The sequence below is a fragment of the Miniopterus schreibersii genome (genome assembly GCF_964146895.1).
Source record: "Miniopterus schreibersii genome assembly, chromosome: 4".
Taxonomy (NCBI): domain Eukaryota; kingdom Metazoa; phylum Chordata; class Mammalia; order Chiroptera; family Miniopteridae; genus Miniopterus; species Miniopterus schreibersii.
Window position 1 is genome coordinate 39,345,667 of NC_138105.1, and position 23,624 is coordinate 39,369,290.

Here is a 23,624-nt window from a genome sequence, read left to right on the forward strand (position 1 = left end):
GCCACTAAAATAAGACAGACTTCTGCTTTCTTCTGGGGCCAGGGGCTCCTAAAGAGGACATTATGGACAGTGATGAACCGGCTCTGCCTCGACTGCCTGGCAGATGTCACACAGGGCCATTCCTTCACCTTGGGAGCATGGATTTATGCACCTGGGCACAGGCATTACTCGGTTAGAATGGCTGAAATGGCAGTGGTGGTGGCATTAACCCAGTGCTGACCGAGCCGAGACAGTGTTAATGGATGTTGCATAGGAGAAACATACCCCTCTCCCATCCAGAGGACAAAAGACATCTAAATTGCTCTCATTGATTTTTTTCTTTGTCTAATTGCTCCTACAATCAAGTGAATTCAATGAAGACTATACCAGCATCTGACTGCTATGGCTTTGGGAATCATGTGGAAATCACTGGCTTTTTCTGTGCATTTTCCTTGTCTCACCCCGCCTGTGGTCCAGTAACCAGCAACCCAGGCTCTCAGTGTGTCATGGAAGTTCTCTACATTTTCTACTGCACTGTAGTATGCAAACCAGGAGGTTCAATCCTTATGCCTGTCAGTAAGAAAAGAGCTTTGGTATAGAAAGGAAGGTGGATTTCTCAGTTATACATGAGAAAGAATATTCCTGTGTATTGTTAAAGAGATTCCAAACCTGACACAAGGACTCACTGCTAGGAATTTGGGGTCCTGAGAAAAAGGAGGGAAATCATCAGAGATAGTTCAGACATGCATCCTGTTGGTGATAGATTCACAGGAAGATGCAAAGTCCATACTGTGTACAGGCTAAAAGATAAGGGATGAAGCAGGTTTCATTTTCATTCTTAATCTTGGCTGACTGTCCTGCGATAACCCCTTAACGTCTCTGAGCCTTCATTTATTGAATGAGAATGACAGTACCTACTTGAGGCACTCATTAATACTACTCATCCAATATACTGGCTCTGTATCTTCCAGGCACGTGGGAAGATGACAGGCTCTCCTGGTGGTAGCTATGGGCATGTGACTAAACCTGGTCAATACGTTATGAAGAGAAATGACAAATCTCGCTTCAGGCCTTGGCATTTAATCATATACCGGTCAATTAACAATGTTGGAGATGGTGACTGCTCGTCAGCCTGACTGGCATGAGCAGACTGTTCCTGCAGACACACAACAGACACAAAATATAAGGAAGAAATCTCTGTTGTGCTAAGCCACTGAGAGTTGGAGGAATTTTGTTTGTTTGTTTTTGCTGCAGCAAAGCCTAGCCTATCCTGACCAGTAAAATACCCTATGGGCTTGTTGTCAGAACGAAATAGCTTGTTTGTAAAGTGCTTGGTTAGTCTTCAGTGAGTAATAGTGACATTAACTATTTTAAGGGATCTTAGAACAACATGTAAAGAAAGTGACAGGTCATAAATAGATTCAAGCAAAAGTGCTACAGAATTCAAGAAAGGGGGCAGTTACTTTGTGAGGAAATTAGGAAACTGAAGGATGGGGAGAGCTTTGACGTGTGGAGACTGGAGGAAAGAAATCCAAGGAGAAGGAACCGACATGATTCCAGCGTAGCTGTGTATAGTGATGCGGAGAGAAACTCAGTTGGGGGTGAAGTGGACGATTTTAGAGGAATAGGAAATACAGTTGGAAGGGCGGGTTCGAACCAGCATTCTGAGATCATCTAGATGGATGCGGGGAAAAGAGGTATGAGCAGCGAGGAAAATAACCAAGGACCTGGGCCAGACTTGCCCTCATTCCTTGTGAGGATGAACTTCTTGTCATTAAGTGATTTCCTCCCACACTGCCTCATTTTCTCCATCTCCTCTACAGACAGTCCTTCCAGGGGTCACCATGCTGTGTTCTGGGGCTCGGTGTGGATCAGGCCAGTCAAGCAGCCACAGCTCCTCCTGCTCAGACTCCTTCCAGCTGGCCCAGTGCCCCGCTGCAGGGCGACTCTGCCACTGGGCTTGGTCTGAAGAGTTCGGACCAATTATGAGACATGGCATTTTCCTGATTCCCTCTGCTTAGGTTATGCAAACATTGTTTAAAATTAAAAGAAGAAAAGGAAAGGGAGAAGAGCTGCCACACAGAACCAGTAGTAACCATATTCTGGTGCTGTTGTAAACATAATTACTCAGATGCTGTGCCAGCAGGTGTGCCTGCCGGAGAAAGAAAAGGAATGTGGTAAAGTACATTGCCACTCACCTCTAGCACAGGAGGCCCGTAAAGACAAGCTGGGACTCACTGTGGAGGTGAAATCCTTAATGCTGGACTAGTTTTGATCGGATGTGCTTGGGGTTCTCAGACATTTGGCTCAGGGGGAGATGGTTTCTGAGGCAGATTTTTAGCCAAAACCATATTCCCAGAGAGCTGAGAGCACAGCAGAGCACCCTTCGGGGGCAAGGGGAAGGTGGGGCCAAGGTATCAAATCCACAGCCAGTGGTACAGTGGAAAGACCGGCTCAGAAGTCAGAAAACCTGGCTTTGCTTTGGGCCCTGTGGTCAATTTCTCTGAGTTAAGCTTTTTATTTAAAAAAAAATAAAATAAAATAATGAACCCAGCCAGCATGGCTCAGTGGTTGAGCATTGACCTATGAACCAGGAGGTCACTGTTTGATTCCCGGTCAGGGCATATCCCGGGATGTGGGCTCGATCTCCAGTAGGGGGCGTGCAGGAGGCAGCTGATCGGTGATTCTCATCTTTGATATTTCTATCTCTCTCTCCCTCTCCCTTCCTCTCTCTGAAATCAATAAAAACATATTTAAAAAAATAATGAGTCCTTAATAGTACCTACTCTATATTATAGATATATAGATATATATAATTGTGATACCAATTAGCTATTACATGTAAAAGAGCTTTGTAAACAGTAGAGTGCTTTTCAAAGTTAAAGTATTTTAATAAATAGCCGCTTATTTCACCCAGTTGCTCATAGTATTGGATTTAAATAGCAGTAAAGAAAAACCAATAAAACTTAAAAAACTAAGACACTGCATCAGATCCTCTTGCTACTAAACTCAGTTTCTTTTTTTAGCTACAGTAGAAGAAATCGATCCTTGGGGAAAGCAAGTTGCGAGGGGACTGCCGAGCCCTCCTTTCCTAGCCAGGCTCACTCATCCGCTGGCTCCTGGTGGAGGGAGGCTCCGAGCTGAAAACTTGACCCTGGTCTAATTATATCGTCTGGCTGGGGCAGCAAAGCTGGTTGGCATTTGTCCCGTCTGTCTAGTTGATTAATATAACTGGGGATCAGGACATTTGAAGTCAGAATGCCATATTTAACAAGGTTATTACAGTTCAAGATTTCTTTCCTAGGGCGGCATTTGCTCTGTTGAAAAGACGACAGAGACACATCAGACATCATTTACCGGCATCTCCTTTCATGTTTCCTCCTCTAATCCCCTAGATTCAGTGAAGCACCTCATGTTTGGCTGGGTACACATACGAATCCAAAGTAATCAAAGAAAAATTATTAGAAAGCACCATCAGCACACTTTGAACTTAAAATTTATGTAATTTTGACTAAGGCACAAAGTGAACTATTTTTTTTTTAAGTTCACAGCATAGCTTCTTTGATACTTAAAATCCCCCCCCATTATTTTAAATGTAGGTATAAAAATTGCTTAAATCTTAAGAAAGCTCGATGATGGAGTATGTATATATTTATGTACACACTACTGAGATGAAGATAAAGAGTTTCCATCACCCCAGCAACCTCTCCTGCCCCTTACCAGTCAATACCCACCCCCTGCCAAGTGCCCACCATTATGACTTGTCAGCATAGATGAGCTTTGCTTGTGATTGAATTTCATATAAATGGGATCATAAAGCAAGTATTCTTGTTTTGCCTGGGTTTCTTTTGCTCAACACGATGATTTCAGGTTTATATGTGCTTTGATGTATACTTACTAATATACATTGTTTTTTAATTCTGAGCAATATTCCATTGCATGTACATACCCCAATTAGTTTATAAATTTTCTGTTGTTAGACATTTGGGTTGCTTTCATTTTTTTGGCTATTCTGAATAAATGTGCTATGACAACTCTTGTACAAGTCTTCCTGTGAACGTAGGCATTCATTCTCCCTGGGTATATATCCTGGGTATATATCCATCCATTCTTCCTGGGTATATATTTAGTGGAATCGCTAGGTTAGAGGGTAGTGTGTGTTTAACTTTAGTAGAAACTGTCAAATTTCCAAAGCAGTTGTGCCGTTTTAAGCTCTCACCATGCTATATAACTTTTAATTTGTCAGAGTATGTTATGTTCCTGAAAGTATGAGTTTTTTTAAATAATGGTTTTCATAAACAATGACTATTGAGTGGAATGCTTTACACCAACATAAATTTCAGATACATTTTTAAAAATGTAGTGACTTGATGTTATTTTATTTCTTGATAGGGAAGCATAAAGAAGGAGAGATAAAACTGAACAAAGATAAAAAATCATATATTTTATCTTTTTACTGTTAATCAAAAAACATTATCAAAAGAAAGTAAAATATTTAAATGAGAAAAAGCACTATTTATTAAAAACATAAAAACAAAAATTTTAAAATAGTTAATATCACATTCTATCAATTCTAGGCCATACCATCCCCCTACCCCCCACATTTTAACATCTTTAAAATTAGTAAGCATCTTATAGCCAATGATAATTTAAATTAGATATAATATGTACATGAAGAGCTTGTTAGTAATATCTCAGAGAAATCAAAGACATAGGAATTAAAACTAGTGCTACCTTTCTATTTGGTTATCAGATGAGAAAGTTGTTTAAAATGGTTCTGCCTCATGGCTCCAAAGTGACACTAACATAAGCATTCTCACATCCTGCTGGTGGGTTGTAAACTGTTACCACATTTCAGGAAAACAGCTGGACAAAACTTATTGAGGTCCTTTAAAATCACTTTTGACCTAGTAAGTTCAAATTTAGGAATGTATCCTAAGGAATGGATATATATAAATAATATATATATTATATATATATATATGGTATATATATAAACAATTAAGGTAATGATTTTATAATGATGAAAACTGGAAGAAACTTAAATGCTAAACAATAAGAGGGCAGTTAACTAAACTCCAATAATGGGCTACTCTGCAACCACTAAAATATTTTAAAATAATATCTAATTATGGAAAATGCTTATTTTTAAAAAAATACGTGTTTTTATTGATTTTAGAGAGAGAGGAAGGGAGAGGGATAGAGAGATATAAACATTGCTGAGAGAGAAGCATGGACTGGCTGCCTCCTGCACACTTCCCACTGGGATCAAACCCGAAACCTGGGCATGCGCCCTAACGGGGAATTGAACCAGTGACCTCCTGGTTCATGGGTCAGTGCTCAACCACTGAGCAACACCAGCCGGGCTTACCTTTTAATGTTAAATAAGTAGAATAAAAATTGTATTAATGGCCCAACTCTACAACATTTAACAAATAACATGCTATATATTTAACAACATACAATGTAAAATAATATACATGGTATTTATATACATGCATTGTAAAAATTAAATACCAATGTCAATAATAACTTCTGGGTGGTGGGGTTGTTTTTTTGTTTACTTCTTTATACTTTCTCTATGGTCAAAATGTGTTTATTAACAATAAAACCTTGAAAGTTATTTTGAAAATCACATCTGTATATAAACAGAATTCCCAATAATCTAACTTGCATAGAATGGGCTTGAAAGAATAAGTCGAACTTTATGAAAACCAGCCAACATTTATTACTGTTTCCTAAAAAAGGAACTTGGGGAAAAACGTGTTCCTAATCAAGATATGTCACAGGCACACAGGGTGAAGTCAGGACAGACCATTTCTGCCTGGCTAGAAAGCGCCCCTTTGTTTCCCACTTCACTAGTTATGGGACTCATAGAACCCTGATCACATTTCAGCATTCTGTAAATTTCTTTTACTCATGAAGAGGTTGGAATCTTCTGTCTACACAGACATTCAGTTCATCTGACTCATCTAAAAAGCAGACTGGTCCCTAGGGAAAGCATCTTAAGGGGCCTGTGTTTATTTTTAGTGCTTTCGGTAAAACTTGATTGTGATGGTTTTGGGTTTTTAGATATTAAAATGATGTCCATTTTTATGTCAGATTAAAATTCTTGTTATGTCATATTGTTTATAAGGATCATGTTGTGTCTGGCAAGGAGACTGGAGGAGATTCTCTTTTCCCTCACAAGAGAGAAGTTCCCAGATGAACATCAGCATCCAACTGTGATGTCATGTTGGGTCATCATTAAAGGATCCAAGGCATGGATCCTGCAGCAGTTTCAAGAGAGGCAGGTGAGGCTACGGACTGCCCAGGTAGAAACATCCAATGAGAACAAGGAAAGGCTCTGGGATACACTAACCAAACAGCCTCCCAGGGAGGCCCTCTGGAAGCTAGCTACTCATTAGGTATACTCCTGTGCTCTCCCTACATTAGCTCAGCAAATCCTGTTAATTTGATTTTAAAGAGGCTGGGCCTTGGCAGGCAAGTCTGGAAGTCTTATGATATGTGCTTGTTCAGAAAGTTCTGCAAATGGATCCCTTTACTGTTTGCCATGTGCTTTATACTAGATATCTCCCAGAGCTACTTCTCTGGTAGAAGACAATGTCATCTGCCTTTGGAGACAGGAGTTAATGGGTTCTCAAATTTGAGGAGTCAATAATCAGGTTCATGTTAAAAATATATGTCAGTCATATCAACTGAGAAAGAAAAGTAGCAGTCTGTCTGACTGGTTAGATGGACAGGGATGGTTATGAGTGTCTTGGTCAATTGTAGACACATGGTACATAACAGACCTTCAAAGAATCTATTGAAACTAGTAGACCAAAATTAGGCTTTGTCCTCAAAAAAATTATTTTTCCAAATCTTCAGGCCTATTGCTTTTAGGTTCTATCTGACTCAGATGTTGAAAAGTCATTAGGAATTCCTTTGCCACTTAGGGTATCTATGTCCCCAATTGGCACCTACAAGCTTCATCTGTCCTTTCACTATTAATTTGTACTGCAATTTAACAGTAACCACTTATTCTGTTTTTGATTTTTAGCCTGGCATATTACTGTGTTTAAATCTGCATTTCATCTCTCTCAACAGGAATACTATTAGTCATGTTCTGATCTTTGTAAAAATGTAGGCTTAAGTTTCAAAGGAAAAACAACAGTATTATATCTTGCATGCCCCGAATTACTAAGGAGAGCTCTTAAACTGATACAACTGCAATTTGGCCTCATTCCTAAAACAGAGAGAAGAGAAAGGGGAAAGGTAGCACAGCATTTACACACAAAATCAAACAGTATCTATCCAAAATGGAAGTGTGCCTCAGTGACCCAGGTATGGGAGTGTTCTGGGGTTGGATAGCTCAGAAAGAAGTCTCCAAAAGATAAGCCAAAGTTGGTCCTCAGTGTTTTGAGTGATAAAGAAAAATCTGTTTCAGTGCTTGAAATCTGTTTCTTCTGCTATGGTTTTTGAGCAATAGTGCGCTAGCTGGGGGATTTTTTCTATTTCTTAGAATCGGAATGAAAAGATATGAGCATGTTTTAAATACGAACAGATACAGAGTCATTTTCCACTATTCCAGATGCTGACTCATGCTGGGTTTTCCTCCTGCATCTCTCCTGACTAGGCCCTTCTCTCTACATCCCCAGTGCCAAAGCTCCTCTTCAGGCCTCCATCACTTCCTACCTTGGCTTTGCAACAGTCTTGAGGAAAGAGTGAAGGCAGGGGATATATAAAATGCAGCCACTTTAACTGAGCTGCTAAAATTATTAACATTATGAAAGTTGTGGCGTGAGGAGAGACTCTATTCCTGCTCTCACTAGCCTGGAAACTTATACTTTTTTGAACTTTCCATTTCAGCGTTAATGCCTGGTTAGACATCTGGACCTGCGGATAACTTAACACTTTAATTAGCCCCTGAAGGACTCACAAATCCAGGCCACCTTATTATATACACTCTGAAGTACTCACATATACATCCACCTGACATCCATTATCCAAACCACTGGACGTGACCAGACCTCCTGGTTCCCATCTTCTAGACCACCTGGTATCCATCATCCAGTCTGTCTGACATCTGACTGATAACCATCCAGGACCAATCCTACAGTGCTAAGAATGTAGGACCGATAATTCTCAGTAATGTACTTCTTACTCTAAGAGATTTTAACTTTTCTTTCTTCTTTGGAACACTATTTGGGTTTATGCCTAAATCAGTGTTTCCAGAAGAAATATTCTTTTTGATCTCAAATAAATGCTTGTTGCCTTTCACTTTGGCCTTTTATTTTTAGGTTAACAGTCTCTTAACTAGTGTCCCAGCTCCAGTCAGATCCCTTCGAGCCACACTCCGCATAGTGCCAGCGTGCCGTGCATGTGGCACCAGCTGAACCCCACAGAGGGTCCCCTAGCACCTGGCTGCAGTCAGGCTCCTGGGCTGGGCGTTGGGGTCTTAAAGGATCTGGGTCAGCCCGCTCCCCCACCATCCTGACACGTGCATTACAAGCTAACAAGCCTTGGTTACCGCGAGTTGTCTTTGCTTGGAATAGTCTCCTTAGCTCTGACTGGAAAACTGAAAGAGTACAACTTTATGTAAAACAATTAAGTAATTTGAATACCTAACCTTAGGGGAAAAAAAGGACTCCAAAATGTGAACTAAGGTCTACACACATAGCTATTTATCACAGCCTTATTTCTAACAGCAAAAGAAGTGTCTGTGTGTGTGTGTGTGGGGGGGGGGGCGGGCAACTTAAATGTCCAAAAATAATCAAATAAATTATGGCATACAGGATATTATATAACAATTAAAATGACAAAGTTTTAGAGACATGGAAACTATTTATTCTAGAAAAGACTTAAGATGACTTAGGAGATGCAGAAATCCCAAAATGTGCCACAAAAGCAAAAGAAGAAAGAAAACTAGGAATGGCGACATAAAGCAGAGTCGGGGTGAGGCCGCAAAGATACCTTCTGGCTGTGCATCGGCCACACATCTGGTGCTTAGCTTTCCATCGGCAAGCAGAGAAAAAAATCTGCACAGTATCACCCCTTAGTAGCCACAATATGAAAAATCCCCTTGTTTGGGAGAAATGCACTCATTTCATACATGAACTGTTGTGGCGAGTCCCCACGGAGGGGCACACAAAATACTAAGACACACGCGGCAGGTTTTCCGAGGGTGATTCTTGCAGAGATCCCGAGGAAAGCAGCGGCCACTGCATCAGCCAACTCAATTCCCTTGTACGGAGCCAATAGAAAATAATGCACATTTTTAGTTTTCTGTGGATTGGCCTTGTTGCAGAAGTAGAATTTAGAGAGATAGAAGGACTGAAGAATATTTCAATGAATCTTCCCCCAAATAATTTTTTTGGTCATACTTCTGATACTTAATGAAGTTAAAGTTGTACTTGATGAAAAGTACCTGGAGTCAAGCTAGTCTAGCCGGATAATTAAAAATAGACTTATCAGAATGAATAATTAAGGGGCAGGAGTAGAAGGAGTGAGCTGAGAAGGCTACTAAAGAAAGACGGAACCAAATCGAAGGTCATAATGATGTAATGATGGTGCTAGGAACAGGAATAGTTCTAATGATGATAAGAGTAATGGCACATTATATTGTAATAATAGCAATAATAACAGTAGGAATATATATTTTCATTATTTGTCAGGTTTTGTATTGGGTATGTAAAAACAAATTTTTAGTTAGATAAAGTAGATTCTTGCATCAAAATCTAAGTTCCCTCATTGACAATTTTTTTTCTGTTAATAAAAGTCAAGGCTAAGTGAAAAACACAGCACACAAAGCTGGCACCCTCTCCTAGATTCCAAAAGTTTTGGTGGCGCTGGCACATTCTGTTCCCTTTAGTAAGAAGATCAAGGGAAATGGAATCTGCCTGTGATTTCCTACTCATTCCTGGTCATATTCCGGCTGCCGATCCATTCATGATCATAAAGTATTTTAAAGAGCCTGTTAACTTAATTAAAATAGCACTTGTGAAAACAAGAATTGATTCTGAATAGCTTAGGTCTGTTAAAGAAAACTCGTACTTGGAGCTGGTAGGTATGTCTGTGCATGTCTTCATTCTAATCATCACCATAGCTACAAACAGGAGGAAAATAATTTATTATTAGTCCCTCACTTGTGCAAGCGTCTCTGAAAGAGACAAACAACAGAATGATTTTGAAAATGTGGTGATACAAGAGCATCCAGTCCTGAATGATAGGGAAAGATACCCTACCCAGCAACAACAGAGCAGAGAGGTACCCAGTGTGTCAGGGGTGCCGAGGTCACAGAAAAGAGTATCAGAGAAGGAAGACAATAAGTTGGATCATTTTTTTGAAACAGTTTTTACACCAAAGAGATGCAAAGAATTCTGTGGATGAGTCAGCCTAGAAACAATGGGAAAGTCTATGAAGTTCATAGGAGCAAAGGCTTAACAACACTCCAGAGGAAATTATCTAGCAAAAAGCAAATGCCAGTGAAATTGTTTGATAACATCCATTAGTGCAAACTGTCTGGCAGATAACAGCAACAGGCATAAAAATATCTTGATTTTAAAGTCAGCATAGAAAAAAATGTATGAGCTCTTCAAAGAGTGAATATGTGTGGCGAGTCTAAGATCAAAGTTGTAAGGATAACCTGTGCTTGGGAATGCTCAATGCATTTTGCTATTTATTTATTTTTAAAAACATATCTTTATTGATTTCAGAGAGAGGAAAGGAGGGGGAGAGAGAGAGATAGAAACATCAATGATGAGAGAGTCAGTGATCGGCTGCCTTGCCCGCAACCCAGGCATGTGCCCTGACCGGGAATCGAACCCCAATCTCCTGGATCCTAGGTCGATGCTCAACTGCTGAGCCAGGCCCAGCCAGGGTGCATTTTGCTATTTAAAGCAGGGCCCACAATAAGAAAATAAAAGCTGATGGACAGTAAGGAGCTTAAAGCAAAAAGAATCAAGAAATGAGCTGAGAACCAAATAATGATGTAAAAAGGAAAAGCTTGAGGCCAAACTGAAACAGCCTAGGGCAAGGACTAGTATAAATAAAACGAAAGTTCCTAAAGTTTTATTATTTTTGTGTGATAAATATTAAAATGCTATTTTTTTCTTGGTTAATATTTCCAAAACATTTTACTGTAAAGGGAGATCTGGCATGATATATCATGACAATCTAAATGCTGCTAAAGCCAGGTAATTTGTCATAATTAAAAAAATTGCGATCAGCCAGATGTTACACACGTGGGCATGGTGAAGTAAACTGTGGGTACGTCTATGGCTGGGCTATTATGCAGCCTCTAGCAACTGCATGTAGAACATGGAATATGCTCATGACAGCTCTAAATGAACAAGCTATTGTACACTATGAATTACAGAGCTAGAGTAATGCTGTACCTAGTTTCTAAAGCATTTTCTTCATTACATTTGTAAAGTTCTTTGGAGTCTCAGGGAAAAAACTGCTATTTAACTTCAATTTGCTTTGGATATATATATTTTTTTATTAGGAACTACCTTACAGGCTCTAAGCAATCTCTAAGAAATAAAATGAAGGGAAGCACTTTCCTTGCTTTTAACTATCAGGCTTTATAAACCTGAATAAAATCTGCAGAAATGGAAGATGCTATGCTGAGAGGCTCTGGTGCTTCATGTCCTGCCTCTTTGCCAGTGTTCTAGAAGTCACCAAGTGAAAACCATGTATAATGTCTAGAGAGATAATTTATGTATAGTAGCCTCATATGAAGGAAACTACCAAGTCTTCATATGCCCGATTTATGATTTTATCTTAGAGAAAGTCAGGCATCTATACACCAAGGAGAGGAATCCCACTTGAAGGCCTTGGCTGGGGCCACCAGAGTGCACTTCCTCAGGCCTGGTTTCCTAACAATCAATTTGCCTAAAAGCATTTCAAGTACGATACATTCCCCTTGAGAGTTTCTGCATTTATTTGAGTATCCTGGGTGGTTTTTTTTGTCACTTCTTTGTCATTTTGGGATTATTAAACCAACTCCTCTAAAGGCATACTTTATTTATTTTGTATTTCTAATAAATAGTTTTTAAAGATGCAATGTTTTATGAGTAAATGGACTGTTTTATATCTCTGCATGTTTTCTATCTCTCTGTGTTTTTTTCTACTTTATTTACTTAAGTATTTTAAGACCTTTTAAAGCCAGTCTTTTTAAGTGAAGACCATTTCTTCAAGGCAGAATTTGATTTTGATTTTTAGAACACTTGCACAGATGCAGAAACACTAAAAAAAGGTTTTTAATTATAGGAGGACAGCTTTTAAGGAAACTTTAAAATAATTTAATCAAACTATTTAAATGTATTTCATTTTAACTGTATAAAAAGAATTCAGAAACCTTAACAGTAAATTTCATTTAGGGGGAGGAATGAGGGTTACGTGAGAATTACCTGGGAAGTTTTTCCAACTACACATGCTGGCACTCTTTCCTATAGATTCTAGAAGTTTGGCAGGGGACTGTCACATTCTGTTCTCGTTAGTTAAAAAAAAAACAACAGAAGAAAAAAAAAAATCAAGGGGAATGGAATCTGCCTTCAGCTTCCTACTCATTCCTGCCCATTTTCTGGCTGCTGATCCCTTCATGATCATTCATAAAATATTTGAAAGATTTTATTCATTTAATTAAAATAACACTGTAAAGTCGAGAACTGGCTCTGAATGTCACAGATCCGTGGTAAAGAAAACTCACACTGGGGGCCATGTTATCAAACTGTGTCATGAGGTTCTAGTTCCTAGCGGTATACTACTCCTTTGGTGCACAGAGGATCAGAAAAATATTTCAAAGGGAAAAGTTAAACAGAAAGAACGAGCCTTTTGGTTGCTTGATACTGAAGCACGGAAATGTTTGGGCAGATGGCCTAGCAGGTCTGAGGCTGAGCCAGGGGCCAGCGGGCGGCCTAGTGACTCACCGGCAGGGCAGGATCCGGACCACGTCGCTGGGCTTGTACCCTTCGATGCAGACTGCACAGTTGTCAAAGTCGGGCTCTGTTTCCTGCAACACAGAAAGCACACATGAGCCTGCTTTCGTAGCTCCAAGTCCTGTGAAGACACCCAGATAACAGGCCAAATGACAGCATGCAACAGTCTTGGGGTCAGTTTTCTTAATCAATAATTTACTATTTATTGGCTTAGTTTCCATTCATTCTAACCTCCACTTTTGGTTTCTGGGTTCCACTGCAAGTGCTTTGGTGAGGAAACAATTTTTTATGTATCATTACCAATAATGCTATTTGTTATAATTAGAAGTGGCATAGCAAAAACTCGAAGATGAGAAACATCATTTATGGAGAAGTATCTGAATGATATTTACCCATTTCTCGGGAATCTAATGTGTACAACTCTAAAATAGTGCTTTTAACTTCCCGCTCCCAAGTATATAAATCTATTTTAATGCTCCATAAAACATTACTTATATAGTAGTTCTTATTCTTTTATTATTCTCTGTTTCAGGGGAAAATGATAAAAAACTACTTTAAATTCAGTAGTGATTTTAAATGAATATTATCAGACACAGACAATTGTGTAGTGAAGGCCTGGGTTGGGATGGGGGTGCCGGGTAGGAGGAGTCAATGGGGAAAAAAAAAGGACATCTGTAATACTTTCAACAATAAAGATAAATTTAAAAAATAAACAAGTGAATGTTATATTAATAAGCTCAATGGTACATCTATATAGTTGAAAAGCAGCAGCACATAATTAGGGAGACAAATCAATTATTCAGACTAGAGAAAACACCTGTAATACATGGAGAGTCATGAATCCCTTACAAGCCCCCAGGAGCCCCAAACCCATGTCTGCAACCCACTGCTTTAAAATTTCTCCTGGGGCCAAGAGAGACCTTCGGAGGCGCAGGCGTGGCCTGCAGCACTCTGTTGTGGGTCCTCTAGATGTGCAGCTGCTTTTGGCTTTATGTCAACCTTCTACAGCGAGGGAGACTGTTGGCAATGACTTTGGGGCTCTTGACACGGGATTTCAGAAGCACTAAATATGCTCAGTGCATTTACTACAGATGTAAGCGGAGGATATCGTTCAGCACATAACACTGTCTTCCTTGCAAAGATTTGTGAAAAAATTTTTTCAAGTCCTAATACAGGAACGATTATTTTTTGTCTTTTTAAATCTTGTGGGACACTGGATAAGGTAATTAGCTACTGCTTGAAAATTGAATATTATTTCCTTCTTTGCACTGGCTGCTAGAAAGCCCCCACCTAAATTTGAGACCCACTTCTGTTATACATTTGTATACTAATTTCTTCCTGGCTTCATCTGTTTTTCCTACATTACTTTTTAAATTTCTCATATTTCTTATCCAAACTACTTTGCTATTCTATTGTATGCATTTCATAAAGTGCTTTAAGTTATATTTAATAAAGATGGGTATGACAACAGGTGCTTATGGGAGAATTATTAGCACACATCCCCCTTTCCCATCCGTCTCTCTCTTCTACCCCGGTGGCCAGTAAAGCGAGGCTCTTTTTGAATAGCCCCTCACCCAAAAGAAAAGAGGCTGTTACCTTGTCCCCCTTCTTGATGGTCCTGACCTGGAGTTTGCTGATCGCTTTTTTTGCTGCGTCTCCCAGTCGGCGCTGAAACACCAAACGCTGTGTGTTAGTAACAAAGGCCTGTAATTCTTGACTTTGCTTCTGATAACATTTAATAAACCACAGCAGCTATCACTGAAATTATGCACAAGTGGCATGAATGCTAATGATGATGTCTGGAAGAGAGATGGGCTGGTGATATCTGTGCAAAGTGGCTCTAGTAATTGAGGTCTATTAAGGAGAAGCTCTTCATGCCCCGTGTTAAGCAAATGGCATATGATATAAAAAGATCCTGCCCAACAGTGACTTTAGTGCAGGTTACATCTATGCAGACTAGCAAAAAAAATAATAAGCTTAGTAATTTGCCACTCCAGCCACTTAATTTGTGACAGACACAATCAATCTGGAGTAATTAGAATAAACATCTCTTTTTTCACAATCAAGGTTTATCGTCTGTATATTCCTTTCAATTTGGAATTTTAAGGAATTTCCTTTGCTGATGTAGACCCAAACTAGGTTCATATTTAGTCTGTAATATCCTATTACACCACATTCCTACATGCCAATTTTACCTCCTTTGTGTATGTTTAAGTGTGCATGTGGATATAGGGATATACATAAAATATGTATGTTTAGTTTAACAAATAATGATAAAGAAAACCCCTAGATAACCAGCATAACCCACATCAAGAAATACTATATTATGCATTATTTTTAAAAATAAAGTTACTTTCTAATGAGTACTACAATAATGTAATGAGGAAGACTGAGAGACAAAGAGGGTGAGGAAAGAATTGTTTTAATCCATCAAGGAGAAAAATGGTTTGCTTCTGTGTTTGTGAGTTTTCCACATTTTTATCACCTTTCTAAGTACATGTACTATTTGTCTGTTATAGATGTATATTTGCAGCACTAAACATATTTGAAGGACTGAGATAAATGGAACAAGCATTTAAACAGAATAAGCATTAGCTTTCACCAATTTTGTTCCTTTTGGAAATAACACTCAAGCTTCTTTCTTTTCTTTAAAATAGTGAGCATATACTAGTGAACTGTTACTTTATCCAAGGTACCATGGTAAAGCTTTAAGTGCAGTATCTTTCATCCTTACAGCAACCCTATGAGAAAAATATTTTTCTGTAGAATGAACTAAGACTTATAGTTCATGTAAATTGTTTTAATATTATAATGTTAGTGAAAGGTCAGCTAGAATATGAATAAAATTAAGTCTGACTTTAAAGCCAAAGCTAAACTATCATTCTCATTATTCAGGAACCACACAATTGACCAACCTGCCAGTCAGCCAATCAACCAACTTCTGCCCAGAGAGTCAACTAACCAATCAGCCAGCCAGCCAATCAACTCACACGTGGCCAACCAGCCAACTAACCAATCAGCTAGCTAGCTAGCAAGCCATTCAACTAATCAACCAATCAGCTAGCCAACCAACCAACGTCTAACCAGTAAGCTAACCAGTCAACTAGCCATTCAGCCAACCAGCTAACCAACCTGCTGGCCAACCAGTCAAAATCTCTGAAGTACCTATGATGAGGCATTTCCCTTAACACACAGTAGTTACGGTAAATAAGTACAAAAGGAGATGCTCTCTTTGTTAGTTTACTTTTCTCTTTGATATTTCATTTTTTAGTTTTAAAAATAATCACTGGCATTTTTACCAGGAGAGCAAGCTTTGGCTGTTTCCTAAAAGGACACCTACACACACTGATATTTATGCAGAAGTCTGTGAGTAGCTAGCAAACTATGGTGGCAGGAAAAATAGTTAAGAGTCTATAATGATAAATACTAGTGGGGGGCATAGGGTGAGAAGGGGAATAAAGAAGTGAGGTAAAACTAAACAGGATGCAACTCTTTTCTCTCCTCTTCCTCTAGTTATTGACTAATCATCTTTTGGTCTCATCTCAAGCCATTTTGAGGGGAGCCCTCCCTAGATGTCTTCCAAGAGAGAAGGTCCTTCTGGTCTAAACCCTCACAGCACCTGTCCCTCTGCTTCATAGCACTGTGATAACATCTGCTATTTTTAAGACCAATCCCAGTTACTTTTCTCTCATGTAAGCTCCCTGAGGACAGGACTGTGTTTATGTTTGCTTCCCATTAATATGAATAGAGCTACCGTCAGTAATTGACACTGGATCATTCAACCTATATTCCAGATCACTTACTTTGTCCCAGGAACAGCTCTGGGTTTTGGAAAAAAAAAAAAAAAAAGGGTAGTGAAAACACATACACAAATTCCTGTTCTCTGAAATTTACTACCTAGTAGAAACTCCATTAACGGTTGATGAATGAATAAAATCTTAAAAGAAGAGGTTTTTATTTTTTTATTTTTAGCATGGAAAACAACCTGAGACATTTAGCCAGGAAAATACATGGACAAACTATAAGTAATACATGTGGTTAGGTAAGCAAAGCTATGGTCCTGACCTTGGCAAATCCAGCCTGTCTCATCTATGAGCTGCTTTTCATTGAAGAAGCTGGGAGCAGGAATTGAAAGGCATGGAGAAGGGGCTACTAGTTACAAGGAGTGAGTGCAGTAAACCTGCAGAATATTATATTTAGAATAAGAGATCTTGACCTAAAGTAAACAAGCATTGATTGTTTTAATTTTAAGTTATGAGCTCAGATATTTCTGTAATTGTGTTTAATTGGTATTTTATAATATCTGCCCCTAATTCAGTTACTTAAATTGTTTTTTATATGGAAAGGCTAAGCAGAGCAATTAGGCAGCAAAAATTATTTTTGAACAATGGTATTGGATTATACTCAAAGGCAACTTTTTTTTTAAGGAGGTGAATCAGAAATAATGTTTTCAAAATTTATTTAAAATACTTTTTTTAGCAAATGAAATGCCTGTCTAAAATGGGAACATGTAAGGTAAATTCAAAGTCTGCTTTCTATCTTGTCAATGCATTTTACTTAACTTTTGGTTATATCTGAATAAAAATGGGGTATTTAATAAAAACATCCCTTTCTCTCTTCAGAAAAATAAAAAGCCTTTTCCATGCCCCTTTAAGGAAAAATGCAAGCTGCCTTTATTAAATAAAAGAAAATGGTTTATCTATTCAGGAAATGTAAAGTAAGCTGACCTGAGTGTATTGGGGGTTAGGGCTACCAGCAGAGTGAATGGTTAGGGCATTAGAAAGAGGAATCTCATTCCCCACATTCTGCTGACCGAGGCCTGGGGGGTTAAAGGAGTTCAGTGGAGGGCACAGTCTTTTGGAGCCGGGCTTCTCAAATGGGCAGGGCTAACAGATGGAGACATCCGAGTAAGAGAGAGAAAGACAAAGCCCTCTCAACATCAAGTCTATGAGGCCTTCCCCCTGGAGGTCCTGAGGCCAGATGATGCACACAGGAAGGCAGACACATTTTCTTTGATCATTCTGAAAAACTGGTGTGAAGTGCCCTGAGTCCAACCTCATTTCAGGTGGCAGTTCACATATACTTCTTTTCAGGAGAAAAGGGGTAACGTTGTGTGAGTGGCTGATGAAGGGTAAATGAGTTTGACCTGCCAGGGGGCAGAACAGATGTTCTAGATACCCCGGAGAATACAGAGAAGTCCACTTCGGAAATACAGAAGACAGTTATGAAACAGTGGAGTGCTAGGTTTTTCAACAGGAGTCTAGATTAACAAAATAAGGGGAAAAGCACCATAAAGTTTTAAAAAATGCTATATTTGCATGAAACCAAATTTTGTCAGTATATGCACGTCTCTATTTCTTTTTAAGTGACAAGAAAATGACACAGAAATATTGACTTCTGAATAAAAACACTGACTCACTTTCAACAATTTTCTAACTAGTATTACTGGATTACCAAAATGCAAATGAAAGAGATGAGTAAAAACATAAACATTCTTAATGAAATGGCCCAACTAAAACAGTTGTAGCCTTTACAGTTGGTTTCTTCTGGTTTTGGGTTTTTAACTGCACCAGGTAAAAAAGATAGAAAAACCATAGGCCCTGCTCAAACTGAGCCTGGTATGGGGGGAGACATCTGTCACACAACACATCCTTTCCTTTGTGGTTCTCAGAAATGCAGACTAAAAGGATGTTAATGGGAGACTTAGGGACCACCTCAGGTAGATTTAGGGACGACCTCAGGTTTCTAGAAGCCTTTTGTTTCAGGGGGGATTCCTCTCCCTTGTCCAGGGGCTCCTACAGATTTCTTCTGACCCAACTAGATCCAAATCATGCTTTTCACTAGAGTGTATCAGGAGTTGGGCATTTTAGTAATTTATTTATCCATCAATTTAATCTAAATGAGTATAAGAAAGTATTCACCAAGGTTATTAGTTCCTTGACAATAGTGAAGATACATGGCTTCATGGAAAATAAAAACAGAACCATTTATTAAACGAAGAAAATCCTACATAAATGCCAGCAAGGAGGGTAAACAATGATAGACTCTAGTTCAACCCAAGACATGTAAATTAGAGACTTTCTAAATATTTAGGAAATGGAGAAAAAGAAGACACTTTCCCCTGGACCCCTTCTGGGTTACAAACAGACATGCAGTGAAGATGATAAAAAACTAGGGACGTAAGGATGCCAAACAGCATAAAAATCGAGTTTATGTTCTATGCCATCTGATAGGATAGTTCTGTATCATATTTGCCCCTTTTTACTGACATCTGTATTTGATAATTGTCATTATCATCAGCACCACCAAGTGGAAAAATAAAGTGCTCTTCTGTTCTAGGTGGAGAGAGGACACTGTAAACATAAACAGAGTTGGTACTAGTCGTCTGGAACCTCGAGGCCACGGTGACTCAGACACTTCTCTCACTCGCTCTAATACATTATAATGATTTTTCCAGGCCTGGCTGATGTAACAGAAATCTGCACAATTTCTATGATGTAGATCAGCACTCCGTAAATCTAGAAAAGTGGGTCAGAGAATGAGACTGACTGCTCTGCCAGCCACGGTGACCTCACAGAGTGATGACTTAAAGCTGTTTGCATACATGTGACATGAGGTGGAAACGCCGGGTTAATTTTTGTGGGAGGTGTTGTAGAGGAGAAAGCAATGGCTCAGAAGTGAGAAGATCCAGCTTTCAGTCCTGTTTCAGTCACTAACTGTGTGACTTTGGTCAAGTCGCTCAACATTCTGGACCCCAGTTCCCTTCATTAGTAAAATTAAGTATGTAAAGTCTTGTCATTTCTGGTTTTCCCAGCTCAGGATTTTCTTCCACGCAGAAGAGAACTGGGAGGCAAAGGTCCTTGGAGACTTGAATTATCTAAACATGGCAAATCAACCGCTAATGACCTCACTGAAGACGTCAGGGAAACAACATGCACTTCGCTTTTCTGTCCCCCGTGGGCTCTGCACTTTCTCTAGGGACAGAGAAGAGATCGTTTTGGTTGTTGCTCTTTAGGAGACAGGAGCATCTCTGACCCCTGGGACACTTGGCATAGTCTTCTCCCTTTCTTTTCTCTTTCCCTGTGACATTCTAGTTTGTCTTAAACACCATTACTTCTCTTGTTCCAGCATAACTTCAGGGCCAATATGTGCAAATGAAAACAAATGGCCATGGGCCATGTACGTGCAAATACTAAGAAAAGTATTCACACAGAAGGGTAACTCTTTCAAGAAAGCTTGGTTGAATGTCATTACCAGGCCTCACATAAAACAACACAAACCAGGTCTGGTTTCCTTGGATTAACCTCAAAGGCAACATTGTTTACAAAAAACAAAAAAAGAGCTTAATGTTGTTTATCTGATCTGCCCATGTTTGAAATAGCCGCCTTCTACTGAGAGTCCTGTGGTTTTCAGGGCACAGACCTAGTCTTTGTGTCGGAGATGGGATATCCTAGGAGAGAGCGGGTCAATGTCCCAGAGCATCACTGGAAGGCAGGCTCATCGGCCAGAGCCAAGGCAGGAGTGCTGCTCGCTGGCTTTGCTCTGCCCTCTGCAGGGTTTCTATGAACAGGATAAGAATTCAGGAATGGCCATCAAAGTAGCACATCTGGGGAATGAGGGACACATGACTTCTTAACCTCCTGGTGGGGCGGGGAGGGTGCCCATATGGATATTGGCGTTCTGGTCAAGAATCTGTCATGGCCCTGGCCCACCAGGTAGCTCCATTGGTTAGAGCATCGTCCCGATATACCAAGGTTGCAGGTTCGATCCTTGGTCAGGGCATAGATAAGAATCAGTCAATGAATGCATAAATAAGTGGAACAACAAATCGAGGTTTTCTTCTCTCTCTCAATCAATCAATGAAAAAAAAAAGAGTCTGTCATGGTCCTGGCTCTCTATCTCAAGAGTTCAAGAAGAGGTCACTGGAAGGGAGATGATTAGTTGGGTAGAAGAAGAATCCTGAGCCGCCTCTGTGGAGCCCTCAGATAAGGGGGATCTTAGACTAGATACTAGAAAGGACTTAACAACAAGTCCTTACTTCTAAAGCCAAAAAGGGCCAAATTCAAACAGTAGAATGTGCTTAGTGTCACTTGTACATTTTTTTTTTTTGGTAAGAGAAAACATGTCCATCAATAGGAGCTGGTTTAATAAATGTAGCATGCAGAAAATAAAATGTTATACAGTCAATAGAAATGAGAAGGCAGCTTGGATTGAGTGTTGATATAAATTAATCTTCAAGATATAGTGAGAAATAAGGGTTCAGAGTTAAGTGTGCTATTATTTGTTCACACACACACAAACACGCATGAATGTGCAAGCACTGAAAATGTCTCAAGAAGAAGAAATTTCAGGCAGAGGACCTGGGTAACTAAGGGGCACATATGGGAAGGCAATTACTTTTCATTTATACCATTTTATACCTTTTGCAATTCATATCATGTGTATATACTATCTTTTCCAAAATTAATTGCTTTAAAAAATAGCTTTTATTTATTTATCTTCTTTTCTTCTATCCACAAGAAGGAAATCCTGGCTCTTCCCAAATTCTGTTGCCACCATTAGCATAATCTCAGCTTATGTCCCCTTTCTCCCTTTATGTGCCTCAATAAATAATTGTCCAAAAGATGAGCAATAGGAATGCAGGACAAAGCACCTCAACTTTACAGAACAATACTAGTAAAATATCAAAATATGTGTATTTGGCAAAGATCTGAAAAACTATACAGCAAATACTAAGTGCTTATCTTGAGTGGGGGTACAACAGGTAATTTTGGTCTTGTCTCGGTATTTTTTGTGCTTTTCTAAGTTTATACAATAACATGTCTCATTTTGGTAATAATTTTTAAGTTCTTTAAAAAACTGTTTGCTACTCACCTGGTTCCTGTCTCTGGCATTTGCATATCGAAACCTCTGGATATAATAAAAGACGAGCCACGCGAGGGAAATGATCATCAGGACGATGAAGGAGATGGAGACAAACACAACCGACGTGCGGCTCACGTATTTCTGCAAGTTCCGAGTTCCGATGGTGATGTACATCATCACCGTGATGTTTCTTTCCAGCAGGCTGACTATCTCCCTGCCTTTTGGCTCAGGAATCATTATTGCCACGATCTCTTCTACCCCTGTTGTGAGAGGGACAATGGTAAGGGGATAAGAGAGAGAGGGGGAAAATAATAGTGAAATGTCTGGATAAAGTAACACACAACCAAATAATGATACTATTTTTGACAATTCTTTGCCAGATCTAATATCCAGGTCTAATTTCTAAGTTCCAACGGCCAGAAACTGAATCAAATTTTTGCTTTCTTCAGCTACCTTGGGATGCTGCTGTCTTGTATATAAGAAAAGAACCTAAAATAAACTCATAATTTTGGTACCAGCGAGGTCATGATCAAGCTACCCCTTCAACTGTCCAAGGTGTTACTGACCCTGGTAAATAAAGGTGGGCCCTTCCCAACTAGTCCAAGTTTACAGCCCTATGTTGCATTTCACAACCCACCCTGAGGAGGGGAAAAGGCACTCTTACCCCATGGCACAAGGGTAAAATGCATTTTTATGCCATCTGTCTGCGACCTCCCTCTCTATCCTTCACTCAAACACTATGAATACTTGATTATAGATCTCTACTTATCATTTTCAAGGCAATTTTCTCCTATACAGAGTACCCGAAGTAACCCCAAATAGGGTTTTTTAGTGAGCTCTAACATGATTTGTCAACATAAAATAATGGTCTCAGAATGATTTTCTACTAATTCGATACAAACAGCTTGTGATTCCTCACCAAGCAAGGGAAGATGGAGGCTGAACAGATAACTCCAGGATTGTTTCACTTCCACTCTCAAATACTCCCGCCACATGCCCGTTATTGGAAAGTCTGAAGCAAAAGGGGCACCTTCCTTGGGTGTGAGTTATCTGGGTCATTGTCTCTATTCTTCATCACACTGTGTGAGGCACAGGCTCTCCGAGAGGAGTTCTGGGGCCTCTACAAGGGGGTCTTTGTAAGGATATGATACCAGCTCCAAATGGAGCAACTTGACATGTCACTGTGACTGATCCATGGACTAGACTATCAATTTCACTACAATAGGTTCTCAGGGATCACCTGATTCAAATTTATGCCCACAAAGCTCTTCATGGGCCCAAGTTCCATACGGAGATATCCTATTACCTGGGGTCACTACAAATTCAAGAGAGCAAATTTACAGCTAGGATGTTGTAGCTTAGGGACAAAATTAAGCACCACCATAGCTGCTTAAAGCTGGCTTTGTTCACATGCTGAAGTCAGCCAGCTAGACGGAGCTACCAGATCACATTTGCTCAGGATCTTGCAAGTCTCTTAGAAGCTACTTAGGGCTTTCACTTGACCTTGATCTCTACGCAGGTTTTCGAGTCTAGATTCCTTGATGTTATTTCACCGGGGCCGAATAAATACTTTAAAAGCTAGCTACATACAAAGGTGTCTGTGTAGGCTACATCAATTATATCTTTTTTTTTTTTTTTAATTCCAAAAACCTTTGCATGGGCCCAACTGTAAAATCACAAAGCCACAGAGTGTTTAGATTTAGCTGTCAACTTATGGGAATTACTGAAACTGGATGGCTTGAATTTCAACTTTGCAGAATTTACTGACAATTCCAATGCTCCTCTTTCCATGTTTATTTTGGCTAATGGCTGCATGTGGTCTGAGGTTTCTTGAGGGATTAAGGCTGTGGGCAGGTT

The 23,624-nt window shown here is 39.5% G+C and overlaps 1 protein-coding gene across 2 annotated transcripts in view; it reads right to left on the minus strand.

Moving 5' to 3' along the window:
• Nucleotides 1-23,624, minus strand: part of RNF150 (ring finger protein 150) — a 172,209-nt gene that overhangs the window by 48,265 nt on the left and 100,320 nt on the right. For both annotated transcript variants that reach the window (XM_081135304.1, XM_081135305.1), the window contains exons 2-4: nucleotides 21,777-22,027; nucleotides 14,499-14,570; nucleotides 12,894-12,976 (exon numbers count right to left, since the gene is read on the minus strand). In XM_081135304.1, coding sequence (XP_080991430.1) covers nucleotides 12,894-12,976; nucleotides 14,499-14,570; nucleotides 21,777-22,027 — 406 coding nt within the window. The remainder of the gene's footprint in view (nucleotides 1-12,893; nucleotides 12,977-14,498; nucleotides 14,571-21,776; nucleotides 22,028-23,624) is intronic.